The sequence below is a fragment of the Schistocerca serialis genome, chromosome 3 (genome assembly GCF_023864345.2).
Source record: "Schistocerca serialis cubense isolate TAMUIC-IGC-003099 chromosome 3, iqSchSeri2.2, whole genome shotgun sequence".
NCBI lineage: Eukaryota > Metazoa > Arthropoda > Insecta > Orthoptera > Acrididae > Schistocerca > Schistocerca serialis.
The window spans coordinates 861,311,150-861,333,151 of NC_064640.1; the positions used below are offsets into that span (position 1 = coordinate 861,311,150).

Consider the following 22,002-nt stretch of genomic DNA (forward strand, 5'->3'; position numbering starts at 1 on the left):
CATAGGGGTTACACTCGTCTGGTGTGAGACGTTCCCTGGGGGGGTTTCATCGGGGGCCGAACCGCACAATAACCCTGGGTTCGGTGTGGGGCGGCGGAGGGGTGAAGTGGACTGTGGTAGTCGTCGTGGGGTTGTGGACCGCTGCGGCTGTGGCGGGGACGGAGCCTCTCCGTCGTGTCTAGGTCCCCGGTTAACACACAATACAATAGAATGCGGTATGTCAGCAGCGCCCGGGCGTACATATATTTCAGCTTCTGCTTGTATCCCCATGGATAAACTTGAGAGAGAGTAATCATCCCAGTTAATCAAAAGTAACGGAGCTCCGATTAGTTGCGTTTTTCGTAATTTTGTACTGCGGAACGGAGGCGACTGCCATTGACTATTTGAGCAATAGTGGGGTCACTTTTCTCCTGCATGTTAATAAGAATACTTTTCCAAAATACCGGGTGATCAAAAAGTCAGTATAAATTTGACAACTTAATAAACCACGGAATAATGTAGACAGAGAGGTAAAAATTGACACATGCTTGGAATTACATGGGGTTTAATTAGGGAAAAAAAGTTCACAAAATGTCCGACAGATGGCGCTGGACAGCTGGTAACTGCTACCGTGACGGGTAAGAGGTACGCCGATATGTTACAGAATCGCATCATCCCCAGCCTGGCTGATAAACACCTGCTGGAACGTACGATGTTTATGCAGGATGGCGCTCCACTCCATATTGCTAGACGCGTGAAAGATCTCTTGCGCGCGTCGTTTGGTGATGATCGTGTGCTCAGCCGCCACTTTCGTCATGCTTGGCCTCCCAGGTCCCCAGAACTCAGTCCGTGCGATTATTGGCTTTGGAGTTACCTGAAGTAGCAAGTGTATCGTGATCGACCGACATCTCTAGGGATGCTGAAAGACAACATCCGACGCCAGTGCCTCACCATAACTCCGGACATGCTTTACAGTGCTGTTCACAACATTATTCCTCGACTACAGCTATTGTCGAGGAATGATGGTGGACATATTGAGCATTTCCTGTAAAGAACATCATCTTTACTTTGTCTTACTTTGTTATGCTAATTATTGGTATTCTGATCAGACGAAGCGCCATCTGTCGGACATTTTTTGAACGTTTGTATTTTTTTGTTTCTAATAAAATCTCATGTCATTCCAAGCATGTGTGTAAATTTGTACCTCTCTATCTACATTATTCCGTGATTTATTCAGTTTTCAAATTTATACTGACTTTTTGATCAGCCTGTAGTTTGGTAAGTACTGCAACAGTGGAAATGAGCGAAGGTCTGGCGAGAAACAAGTGAAACTTAAGCTTTAGAAATTACAGAGCTGGAGACCTGCTTGCTGATACAGTGCAGCTGAAAGCTTTTTGCAGTTTTGTAGCAGGTAGTCCGGAAGAAGGCAACTCTGTATTGCGTAGCAGGGCCGGTGACAGCTGCGTGCCGGAGAGGCTTTGCATAGCGATGGAGTGCGCGCTGCCCTCCGGATTATTGCGGACGTGCCGTGGCTCGCCTGCTGCAGACGGCCTACCGCCTCGGCCCACACAGCTTTACCGTGCGCAAGCACGCTGATAACGGCCAAATAGCTGTTCTTCACGTATTCATCTTTTACGAAGTACCACATTTAGCAACTTTCTCCATATGCTTCTCCGGCAATGTGTTGTAGCGGTGAAAATGGCGAACTCTTGATTGGTCCAGAGAACCGTTGGGTCAGAAACCTAGGACAGCTATTCCAACCCGTTTGTTTTCCAAACCGCTCCCCCCCCCCCTTTTTTTTGTGCAATGACAAAGTGAAATCGGTCTGTAGGCCAAAGATTGTAGTTTTGGGTCAAAAATATAAATTTGTATCTTTAAACTCTGCTTCCTGCAAATCACGTTTTTCCTTTCTCTTCCTTATCATCCAAACTTGTTTCGACACCTGTCATCTTCGGCGGGTCTCGTTTTAATTCTTTAAAGTATTATACAAAACTTTTGGTTGGTGTCACGCGTGAAAACTATATCATGTACATTTTATTGTGTTTATTACTGCTCATGTTAGCGTTGATTTTAAAGATGGAGCTGTACAGGTAGGCCAGATTTTATAGGTTTTATGGCTTGGTAGCATATTATCTGCCAAGTAGTCGAAAAAATGTTTCTTTGTTCCAAGGATAATTATTTGTGTATACCTTTTTAGAGAGAAAAAATGGACGTTCTGTACATGAGTTCACTGTTGTACTGTGTATTTCTCAATAAAGAAACATATTCTTCAGACTACTTCAGTTTATATATTATCAAGCCGTAAAACGTATAGGAGGAAGCCTGCCTGTACAATTCTGCCATTAAAATTAATGCTGTCTCATGTGAGCAATCATAACAAAATGAAAATGCACAGTTCTTTCGGCGTAAAATAGAAAACCAACCAAATGTTTTGTATATCTTACTCAAATAAAACGACACACTGAACATGATAACGTTGCTGTCGAAACATGTTAGGCTGTAGAACGAAGAAATAAAAAAAGGTGTTCTGCAGCAGACGAGTTAAAAACACTCAACTTTAGTTCGCAAATATGGCAAACCAACAAAATGAGCTTCCAACCTCCGCAAGATGATAAAATAAAAAATAAATTTTGTCCAACGTCTTACATAGAGGGTGTATTGCATCCCAGGAGAGCTATTCTGGAAGGTTCGCGGCCTACCCACCTACAGCTGCCATAAGGTCTTTATTGGGCTGAAGACCTTTCCCAGCGAGGAATTTCCTTTGATCTGGTTACAGATAGAAATCATAAGTGATCAAATCTGAGAGCTTTCGTCATATTCTCACAAATGAACGATAATGTTTGTTAGTCTACATTCTCCTCTTCGGCTGTGGACACCAGATTTTAGTCCTCTTTCGGAAAGAGTTGCAGCAGTGTTTAACATACTGAACTCGAAGAGAGGACTTAAAATTTCCATCTGCCCATCAGGACTACTGGTTTGTCTAAGTCACTTCAAGAGAATGTTGATACGTGCTGCCAAGTCTCTCCCACTGAGCTAGCGTTCCGTATCTAATATGGGCATTGACAGTGTTTTACGGTTAAACATTTTCCGTAAAAGTATTATATTTAAAGCAGTGGATTATTAATATTGTCAAACGATTATGGAAATCCAGTTTTTCCCTAGCATCGATCGTGGTGGTGAAATGATTAAGACGATGGACTCGCACTCTGGAGGAGCGGGGTTGAAATCTCTGTCCGGCCATGCAGATATAATTTCTGCATGAATTCCCTTATCCGCTTAAGGCGAATGCTGGAATGGTTCCATTGAAGAGGAACCTTCCTCCTATCTGACTTGAGCTCTGTTTGTAATGTGGCGTTAGTAGTACGTTAAACCCCAATATTCGTCCTTCCTTTCCAGCAGTACTCTAAAAGTAGGCGATTTTTCAAATCCAGTTACTTTCTGCGAAAGTACCCTTTTTAGCATATGGAACTGAACCCGGAAGTAGATAAAGCTAATTAAGAATATTTGAACGCAAAATCTTAAGAAAATTATTTGGATTGAAGAGACAGCAGTAATAACAGTTTGAGACTACAGCATGATGATTGTAATTTGTACCTCGAACCAGATACTGTACCCAAAATTAAAGCAAAAAGATTGCAATGGATAGGACACGTCATTAGAGCACCACCAAAAAAGACCGTCCAGAGGCTGACCGAAGAGCTTTCTACTGGAAGACGATCTTTTGGATGTCTACCTAGAAGATACCTTGACAATATTCAGAGTGATCTGGAAAAACGAAGAGAGACTAGAAAATTATTTACGAGGGCTGGACAGTGTTTCAATATTCATTCTGCAGTGACAGCATATAATGACCTCTTCATAATAATAATAATAATAATAAACTGGATCATGTCTGTGAAACAGTTACATGTCATTTTTGTTCCCTAATTTTTTTAATTGCTTGATAGTAACATCGGCACAGCGATTTTCATTATTACAGGCTTTCAGAAGGTAGGTAAATGATTTCCCTATTATCTGTAAAGAAGGTAGGTGGTTGCCGGGTTTTGATCAACTTGAGATCTGATGTTACTGTTGTAGTTTCCATAGTATCTAAGGGTCCATTACCATGACTGATAATGTTTTAATTTTAGCAGACGTTCGGAGCCGAAATGATGTGGTGTGGCCATGGGCGGCACGTGGGTCAGTATTCCTTACCTTTTTGTAATGCATTAACTTCATTTGGCTGCAAATACCCTCTGCCCAGTTAACTGATTAAGCGAAGAACTGTTTCTCTTAACATTCAACACAGGGATTAACATTGTATGTTGAGAATTTTACATCCTTGGCTTTCACCCATTTGCTTACGCCGTCATTATAACAGTTTCAAATTTTCACGTACATCTGATACTAAGCCCTCTACACTGCTATATCAACCCACTGACGTACTTAAGTGCGCCATGGCAGATAGAAAATTTGTGACGTCGTTGGATACTGGGGTTACTCATAGTCGAGATGGGCAACACCGTTGCTGCATTTATTTACACAGGCGCTTCAACACATTTGGCAGACTATAAATAAAGTTGATTTAATTACACAAGACACTCCGTGAAACTGAGAGGCCAATATCATTGTGAATACAAGGGATAATTTAAAAAATTCCGTTTTTACCACAGGAGGCGTAAATTCCATTATCAGGCACATTTCCCTCTGCGCTTTGTATGGGAATGCCTTGCTAAGACCTTCTTAAAAGTTCGTAAATGGCAGTCCGCCTTATTGCAAAGCCTTTTTATTGTCTTCTAGTGAAGAATACCTCATTTATGTCAACTACCATGGTTCCGTTCTACTTGGGATACCCTAAAGATTTTTAATGGTGGTAGAGGAAGAGGCCAGGGTTAGAAAAAGTGTTAGACAATTATGTCCACTATCTCCGCATTTATTTAATGTGTTCATAGATGAAGATACTCAGATCTTGAAGGAGAAGACAGAGAGAACAAACGGCCGTTGTGAGAGCATCAATTGTATCAGATTTGCTGATGTTATCGTAATAGTTGCAGACTCCGAAAAGAAATGAACAGAACGCTGCAAGTCCTGAAAAGTATGGAAATTAAAAGTGAACAAACGGAAAACGAAAGTAATAGCAGTATTAAGAATATGGAAGAAATTAAAACCAATATAAAAATTGATCAGATGAAACAATTTCTTCTCGATAGTATAATCAGACGACAGTAGATGCTTAATGGAAGTAAAGAGGATTGCATTGGAAAAACAGGGGTTGATGACTAACAAGGGAACCTCCCCATCGCACCCCCCTCAGATTTAGTTATAAGTTGGCACAGTGGATAGGCCTTGAAAAACTGATCACAGATCAATCGAGAAAGCAGGAAGAAGTTTTGTGGAACTATGAAAAAAATTAGTAAAACATACAAAGTGAGTAGTCCATGCCAACATAGGCAACGTCAAGGACAGTGGAAGTCAAGGAGCGCCGTGGTCCCGTGGTCCCATGGTTAGCGAGAGCCGCTACGAAACATGAGGTCCTAGGTTCAAGTCTTCCCTCGAGTGAAAAGTTTAATTTTTTATTTTCAGTTTATGTGACAAACTCTTATGTTTTCATCACTTTTTTGGGAGTGATTATCACATCCACAAGAAAACCTAAATCGGGCAAGGTGGAAGAATCTTTTTAACCATTCGCTAAGTGTACAAGTTAGGTGGGTCGACAACATATTCCTGTCACGTGACGCACATGCCGTCACCAGTGTCGTATAGAATATATCAGACGTGTTTTCCCGTGGAGGAATCGGTTGACCTATGACCTTGCGATCAAATGTTTTCGGTTCCCCTTTCGTCTACTAATCGCACGGTTTTGCGGTGCGGTCGCAAAACACAGACACTAAACTTATTGCAGTGAACAGAGACGTCAATGAACGAACGGACAGATCATAACTTTGCGAAAATAAAGAAAGTAAAATTTTCAGTCGAGGGCAGACTTGAACCAAGGACCTCTCGTTGTGTAGCTACTCACGCTAACCACAGGACCACGGCGCTTCCGAGCTCAGAATCTCCTTGATGTTGCCTACCTATCTTGCTCATGGACTACTCAGTTTGTATATTTTACTAATTTTTTTCGCGGTTCCACACAACTTCTTCCTGTTTTCTCGATTGATCTATGTTCAGTTTTTTAAGGCCTATCCACTGTGTCAACTTATAACTAAATCTGAGTGGGGTGCGATGGGGAGGTTCCCTTGTAAGAACAACATTTTAAACAGCAAACATATGAATATACACTTCAAATGATTCCTCGCAAAATCATTTCCGTGGAGTACACTGCTCTATGGAAGTGAAATCTGGACTCCGGGAAAATTGGAAAGGAATCGACGTGAACGGTATGTGGTTGTAGCGTAAAATGACAAGAACGAGATGGATGGAAAGGAAACCAACTTGCAAGTCTTAAGGGAAGTCGACGAGGACAGGAAATGGAAAAGAGAAAAATAATAATTACTGAACATATCATCAGGGACAATGCTTTCATCAGTAACGTTCTTGAAGGGGAAGTTCTGGGAAAGAAAGAAAGAGGATGGCCTAGGAAGGATTATTTGGGAGACATCGAGAAGAGGGTAGGATGTGACAATCACATGCAATTCAAACGAACAGCCAGTGATACAAGAGAGTAGTTGTATCTACAAGGCACTAGCATTTAAAATCTGTATATATGTAGTGAAGAAAACAAAGCTTTGAGCTTCCTTCGCTTTTTTAAGTTTTCGCCGCTCTTTACGTTGTCACAAGCGTATATTCGTTTGCAGTGAAATGTAATGTATGCAATACCATCCCTAATAATTTAGAATTAATCGCTTGTACATAACAAAAGTTGGTAAGAGTGGTGCAAAATGTGGGACTACAGTCCAATACTGCACACATGAACATAAATGTTAAATAAAAAGCATTCTTCTATAATTGACACAATTTAAAGTTTGGGTAACAACATGAAATCGCTTTATTAACTATTCTAAATATCCTAATAACGAGCAAAACTAAAGGAATGATTATACAGTGTAACAATAAAATAATTCGGAAGTTGTGATTCTGTGTTGGAGCTGACTAGCATGTGCTACTACTGCTAAAGACTCTAACTCAGGCCTGGCCAATATCTGCGCTTATCGAGCGCGCCCGATCTCCACGAGCGCAGTCGGTTTTGGTGAGCGCGACCAGGTGTGAGTGAGACGGCTATAAGCTGCAGGGCGCAAACGCGGAATCTTAGGAATACGTGTCTGCAACACAGTGGACCTACTTATAAAAGACGAATACGCAGTACACTTCTATCAGCAGATATTTATCACATATGTCTACTTTTAACTTTTTATATTTTCTGTCAGGGCAGTTACTTTTATTACTCGATTGAATAAATACATCAGATACTGCTATTACTCTGTGCAGAGCTACAAAAAGCATTACGTACAGGCATTTAACAGTAAAATGTGATGTTTATGGACTTATACACATTTCGATTTTAGAAGATGTAAAAAATTCTGGAACTATGGTTCGTGATATAGTCACACGCATGGGCTTTTGCAGGTTATAATATGTTAAACCCAAGCATTGGTGGGACGTAGCCAATTTCATAAGAGAACAAAGAATGTTCACACACATGTTGAACCAAAAATTGAGATAACTTTACCGGCTTGTCTGTGCAGTCGACGATATTGCTTTTGGGGTAACATATAAAGCACTCCGTCTTCAGGCCACTCGTGGCTATCCGACCGCCGTGTCATCCTCAGTTGATGGTCTTCTTGACCGAACCCACTATTATTCGGTCGAGTAGCTCCTCAATTGGCATCACGAGGCTGAGAGCACCCCGAAAAATGGCAACAGCGCATGGTGGCTGGATGGTCACCCATCCAAGTGCCGGCCACGCCCAAAAGCGCTTAACTTCAGTGATCTCACGGGAACCGGTGTATCCACTGCGGCAAGGCCGTTGCCAACATTTTATATGAGTCTAGTAAATTCCTGGATTAGACAAACACTTAGTTGAGCTAGGTACAATAGCAGCAAAAACGAAAATGATCTGACAAATAAATGGAAATCCATCTATGGTCGTGCAGTGTCTTCCAATTTTTTTTTTTTTTTAACTCTTGATGTAATGTTTCAAATACTGAAACGAATTCGATCATGTCTGGTCCACAAATGACTGCCCTGAGTTATGGTAATAGTTTCATGTCATGAACTCGAAGCTGATTTTTCCATAGGATTAATTTTGGTTTCATAGCATCATTCTTGTCCGCCACTTCTATTACCAAATGATTCTCCTCTTGCATTAAGACTCTCAAATAATTCAAAGAATTTGTGGTGTCAACAATAAAGGATTTTGTCAACAATCTTCTTACGGTTAACTCAGTTTTGTTCCCCAATGTCCACCTACAGTTCAGTTAGCATTCACCGTCGTTCGTCAAAAAACGAGTATATGGTATCGTTGTGGCTGGTGTTGTAATGAAGTTCCAATAAATGTTTTTTTCACTGATAAATGCAATGGTATATTAATACCTTTGCTTAATCATTGAACTCTACTATAAGTAAGACTGTTTCCATTCAGCATTGAATGACATGCTTCTCCACTTTTTCTTTTTTGCGAAAGTGCGTAGACGCCACAGTACTCGTAATGCAGAGCGTTAGTCTAATTTAACGCAAGTGGTACTGTCAGCAAAATGCTTGGCGTCTGATAATGCAAGTCCAGCTCTAGCGGCGTCCTCTTGGCAGCCATCATTGTCCGCTCCCTCCTCGCCTCTCAGCCCCATTCGCAGCAGTGCTCAGAGCGTTAGGCAGGTGCGCGACCGTAGCGCTGTTTTACGAGGCCTGCTTTAAATGAAACTCATGTGCCTGCTCTCTACGTTAAGATTAAGGATGCCTATCGAATGGGCACTAACTGAAGAAATACGACGACACAGCCACTTTCTGTGTAGCATTAATTCTGCTAAAACGCATTTCGGGCTTTCATCGCTCTTCAGCCGGCATAACACATTTATACGTTAGTGTAATTGCATTTGGAACGCTACGGAAGCCCTGTGCAGAATAATTCGTTTAGCTGCCACGTTTTCAAAGTGCTATATTTCTTCCGAATTTTTTTTTATTTGCAAACGTGCAGCTTCTTAAATAAAACAAACGTTATTAACTTTCTGTGTCTTTATTCTTCGTGTCTACATATGTGCAGCCCACTGTCACTAGAGGGCTCCGGTTTCTAGTGTGTAACATGGCGGTGTGTGACGTAATTGCTACACCAAGAAGAAACGCAGATGATAAACGGGTATTTATTGGACAAATATATCATACTAGAACTGACATGTGATTACATTTTCACGCAATTTGGGTGCATAGATCCTGAGAAATCAGTACCCAGAACAACCATCTCTGGCCGTAATAACGGCCTTGATACGCCTGGGCATTGGGTCAAACAGAGCTTGGATGGCGTGTACAGGTACAGCTGCCCATGCAGCTTCAACACGATACCACAGTTCATCAAGAGTAGTGACTGGCGTATTGTGACGAGCCAGTTGCTCGGCCACCGTTGACCAGAGACGTTTTCAATTGGTGAGAGATCTGGAGAATGTGTTGGCCAGGGCAGCAGTCGAACATTTTCTGTATCCAGAAAGGCCCGTACAGGAACTGCAACATGCGATCGTGCTTTATCCTGCTGGAATGTAGGGTTTCGCAGGGATCGAATGAAGGGTAGAGCCACGGGTCGTAACACATCTGAAATGTAACGTCCACTTTTTCAAAGTGTCGTCAATGCGAACAAGAGGAAACCGAGACGTGTAACCAATGGCACCCCACACCATCACGCTGGGTGATACGCCAGTATGGCGATGACGAATACACGTTTCCAATGTGCGTTAACCACGATGTCGACAAACACGGATGCGACCATCATGTTGCTGTAAAGAGAACCTGGATTCGTCCGAAAATATGACGTTTTGCCATTCGTGCACCCAGGTTCGTCGTTGAGTACACCATCGCAGGCGCTCCTGTCTGTGATGCAGCGTCAAGGGTAACCGCAGCCAAGGTCTCGGAGCTGATAATCCATGCTTCTGCAAACGTCGTCGAACTGTTCGTGCACATGGTTATTGTCTTGCAAACGGCCCCCATCTGTTGACTCAGGGAACGAGACGTGGCCGCACGATCCGTTGCAGCCATGCGGATAAGATGCCTGTCATCTCGACTGCTAGTGATACGTGGCCGTTGGGAACCAGCACGGTGTTCCGTATTACCCTCCTGAACCCACCGATTCCATATTCTGCTAACAATCATTGGATCTCGACCAACGCAAGCAGCAATGTTGCGATACGATAAACCGCAACCGCGCTAGGGTACAATCCGACCTTTATCAAAGTCGGAAACGTGATGGTACGCATTTCTCCTCCTTACACGAGGCATCACAACAACGTTTCACCAGGCACCGCCGGTCAACTGCTGTTTGTGTATGAGAAATCGGTTGGAAACTTTCCTCAAGTCAGCACGTTGTAGGTGTCGCCACCGGCGCCAACCTTGTGTGAATGCTCTGAAAAGCTAATCATTTGCATATCACAGCATCTTCTTCTTGTAGGATAAATTTCGCGTCTATAGCACATCATCTTCGTGGTGTAGCAATTTTAATGGCCAGTAGTGTATGTTCCTGTGTGAGAAACAGCGTGCTGTAATCGAGCTTCGAATTTGATGAGTTCGCCGACACATGGAACTCTCTCTCCTTCAGCACGACAGTACTGGAACACAGATGAGCGGTGCGACATCTACAACAGCCCGAAGGTCTTTGGTTCACTAGTCCTCCCTACTGCCCTGACTTGGTCCCGTCTGATTTTCATCTGTTTCTTCAAGAGCACCTCCGATGACTTCACTTTGATAGTGATGAAACGGGGCAAGCAGAGGTGAGGTTGTAGCTCCGTCGAAAAGTCAAACATTCTACAATGACGGTATCAATAAACTGGTATCTCGTTTAGAGGAATGTGTTCGTCAGCAGGGTGTCTATGTTGAGAAATAAATATGTATACATGGAAAACAAAAATATGTATTATAACGCTTGCTTTATTTAAAAAGCCATAAGTTTTTACTTAAAAATTAGGAGGAATTACTTTTCAACATGCCCTCATACTTCAAATTAATGTTTAGGTGCACTTACTTTTGTTGTATGATTTGTAGCTCGTTTTCCGCCTTCATGCACATAACTCAAAGATATTCGGGTTCCCTGGTGCAGCACAGCATTCGTCATGTGGCCGAGTAATATGTTTGTTTATATCGGACGACAGGTCTGAAGCCAAGTTACAGTTCTCTTACACATTCCAGAATTGCTTCTGAAGTGTATCGAGTTTATAGACTAATATTATTGGCCTTAAAACTTGATGCATGTCTCTGTATGATAAAAAAATAAACTGCATACTATACAGTTTACGTTGTGTGGTAAATCGCTCTATTATTTTACTGGTAGTTGGTTTTTTCTTCTTTCTTTTAATAATGTAAAATTGCTAATAGCAGTTAATATGAAACCTATTGGATTAGTGACCGAATACCTTTGACAGAATAACTTTATTGAATGTTACTGAAGTGATAGGCACACAGTTAGTAGATCGACACATTGTGCTAACATTTTAAAATGAATAAAGCAAGAAGTAATGTATTTACAGTTACTAAATTGTCACATTGGGAAGCAGAACAGAAAATTATGCTTTTTTTATTTATTAATACTGTTCCGTTTCTTCAGAACAATACTTGCCTAGGTTCTGTAAGTAATTCATGGAAATTTCTTAGAAACTTTTGTTGGGGAACACTTTTTGATCATTTACGCTGACATTGGTGGATGTGGACTTGTGGAAACAAAGTTCTATTTCTTCGAGTAGGTTTATTTTCTTGCCTTTGTTGGACAGGTTCAGTATTGTAGGGTGTGTGCTATGTCACATTATACTCGTCTTCACCAACGGGTTTTTTTATATTTTTTTAAACGTAGAGCAGTCGACATATGCCCACTCAAAGAAATAGATTATACCTAAAAGTGCACATCACCAAATGACACCTTAAATTATTCGGCAGAGTTATCCATCAAAATATTTCTAATATTTTCAATAAATTTGTTATAAAATCTGCACATAAATTACAGACCTGGAAAAAGAATAATAGTAACACTAAATAAAAGATCATAATTTTCAGTTCTTCCCTATAAGACAATTAGTAACTCTAAAGAGCATCTCGTTTACTTACTGTTTTATTCGTTCTAAAATAGTAGTCATCTATTAAATGTGTGTAAATATGTGAAATACGTATCAATGTAGTAACAATTAATATAATTTATCATTCAGTCAATGCTGGTCTGTCAATATTCCACTTGGTAGGTAATCATCGATGTCCGTTGGTAATAGAGGCAGCCTTTTTTTTTTTTTTTTTAAAAAAAAGCTAACCTTAAAATTACGTAGTGCGACTCATTACAGAATATACGTAGAATATTAAGCGTTTTTAATCGTACAGAGGTATGCATCAAGGTCAGCAATATTAAGTCTAAAACAAAACTGATTCAAGTAGTAATCAAGAAGTTGAAACTTGAGTTTAGATGTAACTTCACATACAAACAAAAGTATTTGTATGCCCCAAGACAAATGCTGCGCTACCTCAGTGACGTAAGTGTTTATGCTGCGCATATAAAAATGAAAAAGGAACACACATTGTAGAACAAAAGCAAGTGAACCTAACTGTTAGCTGAAATTACAACTCGCAAAACGTGGCAGTTAAACGAATTATTTTTTGCACAGGGCTGCTACAGTCTATAAAAAGTTGCACTGACTAGCACATAAATGTATCGCGCCAACTGAAGATGAGCTAAATCCCGGAACTAGTCTTAGAAGGAATAAAGCTATATTTCATTTCTTCATGTAAATCAGTTCACAGAAAAAAAGATCAGCCGCCATTAGCGTGGAAAAATTAATGAACAGGCATTAAATAGAGAACAACACATCTGTTGCACTTAGCTACAGGAATCAGAACTCCCGAGAAATCAATTACAGAAGGCAAAATTTCGTTCTCAGAATGTAACGTAGAGGATATCAAAAGGTAACTTTCAAAAGATTTTTAAAAACGTGGCGTTCGTATACAAAAAAAGTTTGTCATTCAATAATTTACGAACAGTGCTACAAAGACCACTTCTTACATGCTTCGAGACAATTATTGTATCTTTACGCCAGATTATGAAGTCCTTTCACGTATCATGCGACCGCTTGGTGTTTCGCTCAGCCTCTGAGAGCATCAAGAAGCCCTTATAATCCCGTGATGGTTTAACAGACGGATCCCTCATCTTCGTAAAGAGTTGGAACACCGAAGACGTCAGATGTGGGCTCGGGTACTATGATGACGGAAGCAAGGAAACCAGAAAGGAGTAAGGTATAAGGTCATGTCGTCGCCAGATGGCGCGGTGGTTAAGATATTAGACTCTAATTCAGGAGCAGGGTTTTTAATTTCCGGCCGCCCCACCCGATTTTAATTTTCCGTAGTTTCCGTAAATATTAGGTAAACAGGTATTCCGTTGCAAAGACCACTGCCGGTAGTTTCCCCCTCCTGTGCTGATCTCGAGGTCGCCAGGAGCTTAAATTCCAGTCCTCCTTTTTCCTCGTCGATGTGGTTAGAGATGGAGTGCTAGCTCAGTTGCACAAAGATGAGGAGGAAAATTAGCCGTGGCCTTGTTGAAAGAACAATCTCGGCATTAGTTTGGCGTGACGTAGGGAAACCACTGAAGACGTGAATCAGGAGGGGCAGATAGATACATGAACCTGGTTCCTTGCTGCCGGCCGGTGTGGCCGACCGGTTCTAGGTGCTACAGTCTGGAACCGCGCGACCGCTACGGTCGCAGGTTCGAATCCTGCCTCGGGCATGGATGTGTGTGATGTCTTAGGTTAGTTAGGTTTAAGTAGTTCTAAGTTCTAGGGGACTGATGACCTCAGATGTTAAGTCCCATAGTGCTCAGAGCCATTTGAACCATTTTTTGGTCCGTTGCTAATGAGTCCATTACCATAGATGGCTCGATAGATGAAGGAAAATTCATGAACAGATCATGTCGATATGTCGCTATACGTACTCTAGTACGTCCATACAGTTCTAAGTGGTACGCTGCACAATTACTGTAATATATGTATTTGTTACCGTCCTTTTGACAGTAAAGTCTACGACTGCACCACTGTGTGTAACTGTGACCAACGGATGTCCATTCTGATGGGTTGTGCTTAACGCGTACGCGCGAAATAAACTTCACGGTCTAAAATGTACAGTAATGGAAACAGAATAAAGGAAAGATGAATGTCTTCCATTGATAGCCAATGCGGTAAAACGTTATCAGCTGGAGAACTTTCTGCGTAAAGAACAATTATTCTACGATGGATTGGGATAACGTTCTTTGCCTTTAGAAAACCACACGCGCTTTGCACTTCAGTCTGCAGGATACAATCGCCTCTTTCCTTTGCACAGTTTGATATCTGTTAAATAGACTGATGATCATCACATTCAGGACATACGCACAAAGTTTTTACTTTGAGTGCCTGGCGTATATCAAAACTACTCACACGGTGAGAGTATGGACAGGATTAGTTAATACAGTTCCTGAAAGTTGTAGGGAATCTGACAGGAGAGAGAGTTGCATTCGATGTCCTATCAGCGACAAGATCATTACAGACAGAGCACATGTTCGGATTGGCGAAAGACGCGGAAGGAAATCAGCCGTGTCCTTTTCAGGGGAAATATCCTTATGCGACTTAGAGAAACCGCGGTAAACATGAATCTGGAGAGTAAGACGGGGATGTGAACCGACTTCCTCCCGACTGCGAGTCCAGCCCCAAGTCACTAGAGATAAAAACACGCCATGTAATGTTGACGCAGAGGAGAGTACCTTCTGCTTCGTTGACAAGATTGTAAGATTATAAGTATACGTTGGGGAAACTGTAGCATATCTGCGATAGAAACCACATAGGCTTTCCCTATCTATTCTGGCCGAAGCGATTAATGAACTTTCTAGTGCATAATCTATAATCATCAAAACGTCAATTGATACGCGTTGGAATGTGTTTCGTGAGTTGGAATGTGTTTCGTGAGTTCATAATTGAAAGTCGTCCTGCTTTGCTGATTTAAGCTGTTTTAACAGATAATACTAGCGACCCTTCAGCGTGTGTTACTGCTTGCGTAACGTCATGCCCGTTTATCTGCGTTTGGTGTAGAAGCTGCTGCCGTAGGCCGGAAAGAGCTGTGCTGTTACCCCCATATTCTGAGCACTCAACTGATAGTCCCGTATCGGGAGAAAACTGCTAGCGTCAAATGAAAACTGTGCGTTGTGAACTGCAGCTTTGGACTACACAACAGAGTTGGGAACAGGGCAATAAACGTGCCGTAAAAATATACTTCGTTTCCGCTGATACGTGGACAAAGAGCGCTTTCTGCGAGTTCATTTATGTAGAACAGTTACGACGAAGGAAATAGACTTCGAAAAGCACAACAGAGTTTTACAATGTAATTCTGCTGCTTCAGTTTTCATCTAATCTTGGAAATAAGCGGCATGTTATTATGGACCGTTGGGTTTCTTCGTTGACTTACAAGGGGAGGCCGCCAATTGTGAAATTCAGATTCGATTCATACTGCGCATAATAAAAGCTGATGGCCAGAGGTGTAATGTGGCAATGCACCAAGAAGCACTTCCCAGCCGTTGTCGAGAAAATCGACAGTTAAAAGAAACCGTTCCGGTGAAATACTCTCTACGATTAATAATTTTCTAGAGCGTTGTGGCGCAGCGTTAAGCCCTCGGGTTCGTAATCCGAAGGCCGCCGGATCGAATCTCGCGCCACGCGACCTTTTTTTTAGTATTTGTTTTTTGTAATTCAAATGTACACACACACACACACACATATATATATATATATATATATATATATATATATATATATATATATAAAATTCCCGGCAATCAGTTGCAACAATTATGCATATTATAAGTTGTTGAAAGTCGTTTGTCGTGGAAAAAAATTGCGACTTCGAACATCATTATGTTTTCCGCCGCAAACAAAGTTGTATTTCACAAATGTTATTAATTGCCTTAATAATGTTTACCAAGTATAGTTAACGGAAGACGTAGAAACGATATTCCGAAACGAATACGTATAGCGTAAGTCAAACGTTCGAATTAGAATAGAGACCCCACGAACACAAATATGCTGTGGCAGGTATGAAATATAAACTCCGTTACTCGCTCGTTACACTTGAAGGACAGATGTTGAATGGGCCGAAACGAGCCGCTGCATAACAGCGTAGTTGCCTGCTAACTGCGAAAGAAGGTAGATGTGGTCCCTAGCGCAACTTATAACATCGTCGAAAATCAGTGCGTACTTGAGGGTTTTGGTACACCCTGTTGAACAAACGGAAAAATGGAGGCGGTACAATTGGAGAGCGATCAGGGCGGGCCCTTCCCATGAAAGTGATCTGATCGAAGAAGATTCTATACACAGTGAAGTGGCGAAACAACAATTGAAAGATGCGTTGGTGTATTTTGAAAGCCTCCTCCGTAACAGTAATCGCTATTTGAATTACAAAAAACAAATAATAATAAAAAAAAAGTATTACGAACCCGAGCGCTTACCGCTGCGCCACGACGCTGTAGAAAATTATTAATCGTAGACAGTATTTCACCGCAACGGTTTCTTTTAACTGTCGATTTTCTCGACAACGGCTGAGAGGATCTTGGTGCTTTGCCACATTACACCTCTGGCCATGAGCTTTTACTATACGCAGTATGAATCGAATCTGAATTTCACAATTGGCGGCCTCTCCTTGTTAGTGCAGAAGAGTTACGTTAAACATGAACCAAGAAAAACAGTTAATAATTTGCTATGTTTGTGTCTGAGGTATAAAACGAACAGATTTGCCGTGGGGGCACATATTAAGAATATTTAGAGCTCAAAGATTCCCGTAATTTTTTCAGCGAAACGAATTCGAACAAAGCCCCAGGGCTAGATGGAATCCCTATCAGATTCTATACCCAATTCGTGGCTGAGTTAGCCCTCTGTTAACTACAGTATATCGTAGATCCTTCCAATATAAAACCGTGCCCAGTAGCTGGAATAAAGCCCAGGTCTCACTTGTGTACAAGAAAGCTACCAGAAGGGAGCTACAAAACTACCGTCCAATATTCTTGACATCCATTTGTTGAGAATCTGATAACATAATCTGAGCTCACACATAATGAGGTATCTCGAACACAGCGATCTCCTCCATGCCAACCAGAATGGATTTCGAAAATAGATCATGTGAAACCCAACTCACACTTTTCTCAAATGGCATTCTGAGAACCACGGACCAATGCAGTCAGGTAGATGTATTTTTCGATTTCCGAAAATCATTTGACTCAGTACCACACCTACGCTTATTATCAAAAGTACGGTCATATGAGATGTCAGAAGAAATATGTGACTTGATTGAGGATTAGCAGCATGTTATCTTGCACGGAGAGTTATCGACAGATGTAGAAATAACTTCGAGTGGACCCCAGGGAATTGTGTTGGATCCGTTGCCGTTTATATTGTATGTTAATAATCTTGTGGACAATATTAATAGTAACCTCAGACATTTCGCAGATGATGCAGTTATCTACAATGAAGTACAGTCCGAACTAAGCTGCTCAAATATTGTCAGATCCTGATAAGATTTCAAAATAGTGCAGTGTTTGGCAACTTTCTTAAAATGTTCAAAAATGTAAATATGTGCTCTTCACAAAATGAAAAAAGTAATCCTGTGAATATAATAGCATTGAATCACAGTTGGAATCTATACACTCACATAAATAGTTGGGTGTAACGCTTAGTAGGGACGAGAAGTGGAATAATCGCACAAGTTGATTCGTGGGTAAATCAGATAGCAGACTACGGTTTATTGGTAGAATATTAGGGAAACGTAATCAGTCTACAAAACAGATTGCTTACAAATCACTCGTGGGACCCGTCCTAGAATATTGCTCAAGTGAGTGGGTTCCGTACCAAATAGAGCGTATAGAGAGAGAGGCAGCACGAATGGTGCGAGAGAATAGCACTGAGATGTCGAAAGAGCTGAACTGGTAGACTCTTGAAGAAGGACGGAAACTATCCCGAGAAAGTCTGTTAACAAAGTTTCAAAAACCAGATTTAAGGTAAGGAAGCCATATTACATTTTTATAAAATTTGGCAACAATATTTCACAGAAAATGAGAATTCGTTTCTGAACTCTCCGTTACATGTCCTTCGAGGCTTTGTGTTTAAAATTCTTGTATTTTTAAAACATTATTAACTAATTTAATGGAATTTAAAAAGTTTTTCTTTTACAACATAGGAGAAAGGGTTCCCGTTTTCTGGTGGTAGTGGTCCCAAATTTCGGATGTTAAATATTAATGAAAATACATGGGTTTTTGCAATATAAAAAGAAACAACTTTATTTGAAAAGCATTAACTGGTACCTTACATTATTTAGAGCAACATCTATCTCTTACATCTTTTTTCCTTCCCGCACACAATTCGTGAGCCCAGCGGAGACATTTTATGCGTCTAATCCACTTCTCGCCGTGCTGATAATTTTTGTAGCGCTGAGACCAGTAGAGGCATTTCTGATCTGCTCTACCTTCGTCATCTATAGTAACCAAGACTAGTTTGGAGGATAAGTCATCGGGATCGGTATCACATTTCATCTTATTCTTCTTTCCGGACGATTGAGAAGACAGTTTCACTGTCGTATGTCTTTTCTTAAGTTCTTTCTTTGGAACGTGTGAAGGAAACGTTTAGCTTCATTCTTCTTTCTTTAGACTTCTCCAATAAAGTTTGTAGCTGCAGTTTGTAAACACGGCAATTTTACCTCCACTGCTAGAATTTGAACTTCTGGACAGAGCAGGTGGGAGACTGATTTCGAGAGGAAAAACAAATCTGTAGTTTCCATTTGGTGAAGCGTTAGCAGAGGATGATGGAGCTTGTGATTCTGGCACGGTACTCTGTGGTTTGACAGAAGGTGCAGGGATTTCAGTTGCACTGGTTGCTGAAGAAAGTTGCGTATTGGAGGAAGTCGCTGGGTCCAAATATTTTAGAGTTGGAAGGTGATATGCCACATTTTCTGAACCCATTCAAAGCGACTTCCGTTGTTGGGACTGTGATATAAGCTCTTCCTGTAAGCTCACTCACTTGTTACATAGTCAAGCGCCTAAAAGGACGTGCAGCTAACCAAGTTTCAATCTCCTTTGAATACGTCGCGTGTGGAGGAAGAGACACTATATCACACTATGCTGTGTAACAAGATATATCACTTCCATATTCCGGGTGTGAGAATGATGACCATCGAGTACCAAGATGGCTGGGTCCTCTATTGATGGCCGAACGCTCTCGATGAAATGCCGCAGCCATTCTGTGAACATTGGAAGCTGTGTCCAACCGGTCGGATGGCAAGCTACGATCGTGCCTGGTGGAAGACCTCTAACAACTCGGCTTTCATATTCTTTCTGGGAAAGACTATTAAAGGTGGGACAAAGTTTCCGCCAGCATTCATACACGTACCAGGGGTAATCAGTTTACTTCTTCCTGCAGAAGACAACTTTGCGATTTGTTTTTCCTTTTAATGCTGGTGACTAGAGCGTGACGCCTAGACTATAGTCAGCCCTGTCTCATCTACGCTATACACTTTCAACGGATCGAACTTCACTTTTTCAAGCTCCGGTTTTAGAATATTGAAAAACAAATAATCGTTTTCTTTCGTGAAACGTTTCGCCCTTGCTCAGGAGACCGACTGCGGAGTTCGGTAAGGTAATTCTGGGTGTCTTCCCATGATGTTCCGGAGCCATTTTTTGCCGACAGGCCCTTTTCAGGATGAAAAAGATTATCGAGGTCATTAGCAACCACCAACTGAGAAGCTAGCTGTCTCAACTTCTTCATTCGACGCCCATAGTAACGCTTATCCATAATTTTGCAGTAGAAAACTAGTTCGTCTTTTAATTTCTCTTAGAGCACACTTCCTGCCAAACTTTGTCATTAATAAATACTGAATGTCTTTGCTCTTATAGTTCACGCAATTTTCTAGTGTAGACCGTAGGACGTTAAAATATTTGGATGCTTTTTGGAAGCCCATTTGCTTACTCTTTACTGCTTCAACATCTTTGCCCATAGATTCTTCTGACCAACGTTTCCCAAGTCCAGGTGCTATTTACAATAATGATACCTCCAGAACAAGAAAATCAGGCAAAATCAATCAGTGGAAAATATTATAAGCTAAATACGTTATAAACACGTTTGTATTAAACAGGATTCTAATAACATATTTTGCAAACCTCCTTAAAATAAAAATTTTCGACGCCCTTTAATTTCAGAGACTTATACGTTAGTTCTCGTTTAAAGCATATGTCTCGTAGTAATAATTGCTTTTTATGGTAAAAACTCAATGCCTTACATACCACACACAATAGTTCCTAATTTCGTATATCCGAAAATAAGCAACGCCAATATCTGAAATTAGGAATGTTACAACCTTGCATTTAATGCGACCAATTAGAATTTGTAGGTTATGTGATCGTAATTTCACTTACACACATTCATATTACAGTGATCCATTGCTTGGACATATCAAATAAAATATCATAAAACCTTACCTTACATGTAAAAACTCGGAAGTGAACAAAACACGCTTGACACTTCAAACTCCACTGGATCGCAAAGTACAAATGAATAACTGCCCGCTACTAGATTCTAATTGAAATGACTTCGAGTAGAGAGCAGCACCTTATTATATGAAAAGTCCCCCTATCCGAAATAGGGAAACTATTCGAAATACGGTTCCCTTACCTTAAATGACGACTCTAGGAATATATAACTATCTTCTACGTATCACTCCTGTAGGTACCGTGAGGATAAGATTAGATAATTACAGCACACACAGAGGTATTTAAACAATGTCGCGTTCCATACGTGAATGGAACGGAAAAGATCCCATATAACTGGTACAGTGGGACGTGCCCTCTGCCATGTACTCCAGTGGTTCGCAGAGTACAGATGTAGACGAGAAGTTTCCGTTTTACGGCATTGCTGCAGCGTATATGCAACGTATCGCGACTCCGATATGTGTATGTAATCACCGCAGAAACGTGAACTATGGCGACGTTATTACTAAATAGGACTAACGTGCTGCTATTCTTATCTTGGCCGAAGACCAAATACTGGCAGAAATCCTTCGGAGAATGAAGAATGTGTGCGGAGCAGCACGTCTGGCGAAAACCACCGTTGTGGACAAAGGGTGCTGCTCCTTCTTGATGATGCACTTTCCCATATCGAAAATGTCGTAACGCAAAATTTACGCCAACTCAGATAGGAGACACTCGAACACCTACTCTGTAGCTTATCTCTCCCCATACGATTATCACGCCTTCGTTCTCTTAAAAAAGGGCCTTGAAAGGCCCGCAATTCCTATCGGACGAGTGTGTGCAGGTGGCAGTTACGGTCTTCTTCACGCAGCAGGACACTGTTTTACCAAACGAGCGACCTGATGCGTCGGTAGGATGATTGCTTCAATGCTCAGGGCGATTTTGCTTGATTGGCATACCGATTCTGGACCGTACGGCCTGCGAAGGGAAACTTTCTTATCGCCCCTTGTATGTGCCGCGCACGTTAGGGGAGTGGCTTCAAAAATGGTTCAATTGGCTCTGAGCACTATGGGACTTAACTTCTTAGATCATCAGTCCCCTACAACTTGGAACTACTTAAACCTAACTAACCTAAGGACATCACACACATCCATGCCTGAGGATTCGAACCTGCGACCGTAGCGGTCACACGGTTCCAGACTGTAGCGCCTAGAACCGCTCGGCCACTCCGGCAGGCAGGAGAGTGGCGATCGTAAAGAATATACTCTCCTCTCTCCTGTATTACTCCCAACAAGAGATACGACCTTTTTTTGTTTTCTACATAGCAACTGCAGACTTAAAACTGACCACCGAAGATACGGTGTGGTTAAATCTTGTACACTGTAAACAAGGTCTTCCTTCTCCGTAGTTTCCGTAAC

At 41.4% G+C, this 22,002-nt stretch overlaps 1 protein-coding gene across 4 annotated transcripts in view; it reads left to right on the top strand.

Moving 5' to 3' along the window:
- LOC126470992 (high affinity copper uptake protein 1-like) overlaps nt 1–22,002 on the top strand; it is a 161,845-nt gene that overhangs the window by 42,890 nt on the left and 96,953 nt on the right. For 3 of the 4 annotated variants that reach the window (XM_050099038.1, XM_050099039.1, XM_050099040.1), the window contains exon 2: nt 4,113–4,158. The exons of the other annotated variant lie outside the window; for it this stretch is intronic. In XM_050099038.1, coding sequence (XP_049954995.1) covers nt 4,144–4,158 — 15 coding nt within the window. In that variant the 5' untranslated portion in view covers nt 4,113–4,143. The remainder of the gene's footprint in view (nt 1–4,112; nt 4,159–22,002) is intronic. 4 annotated transcript variants of the gene reach the window in all.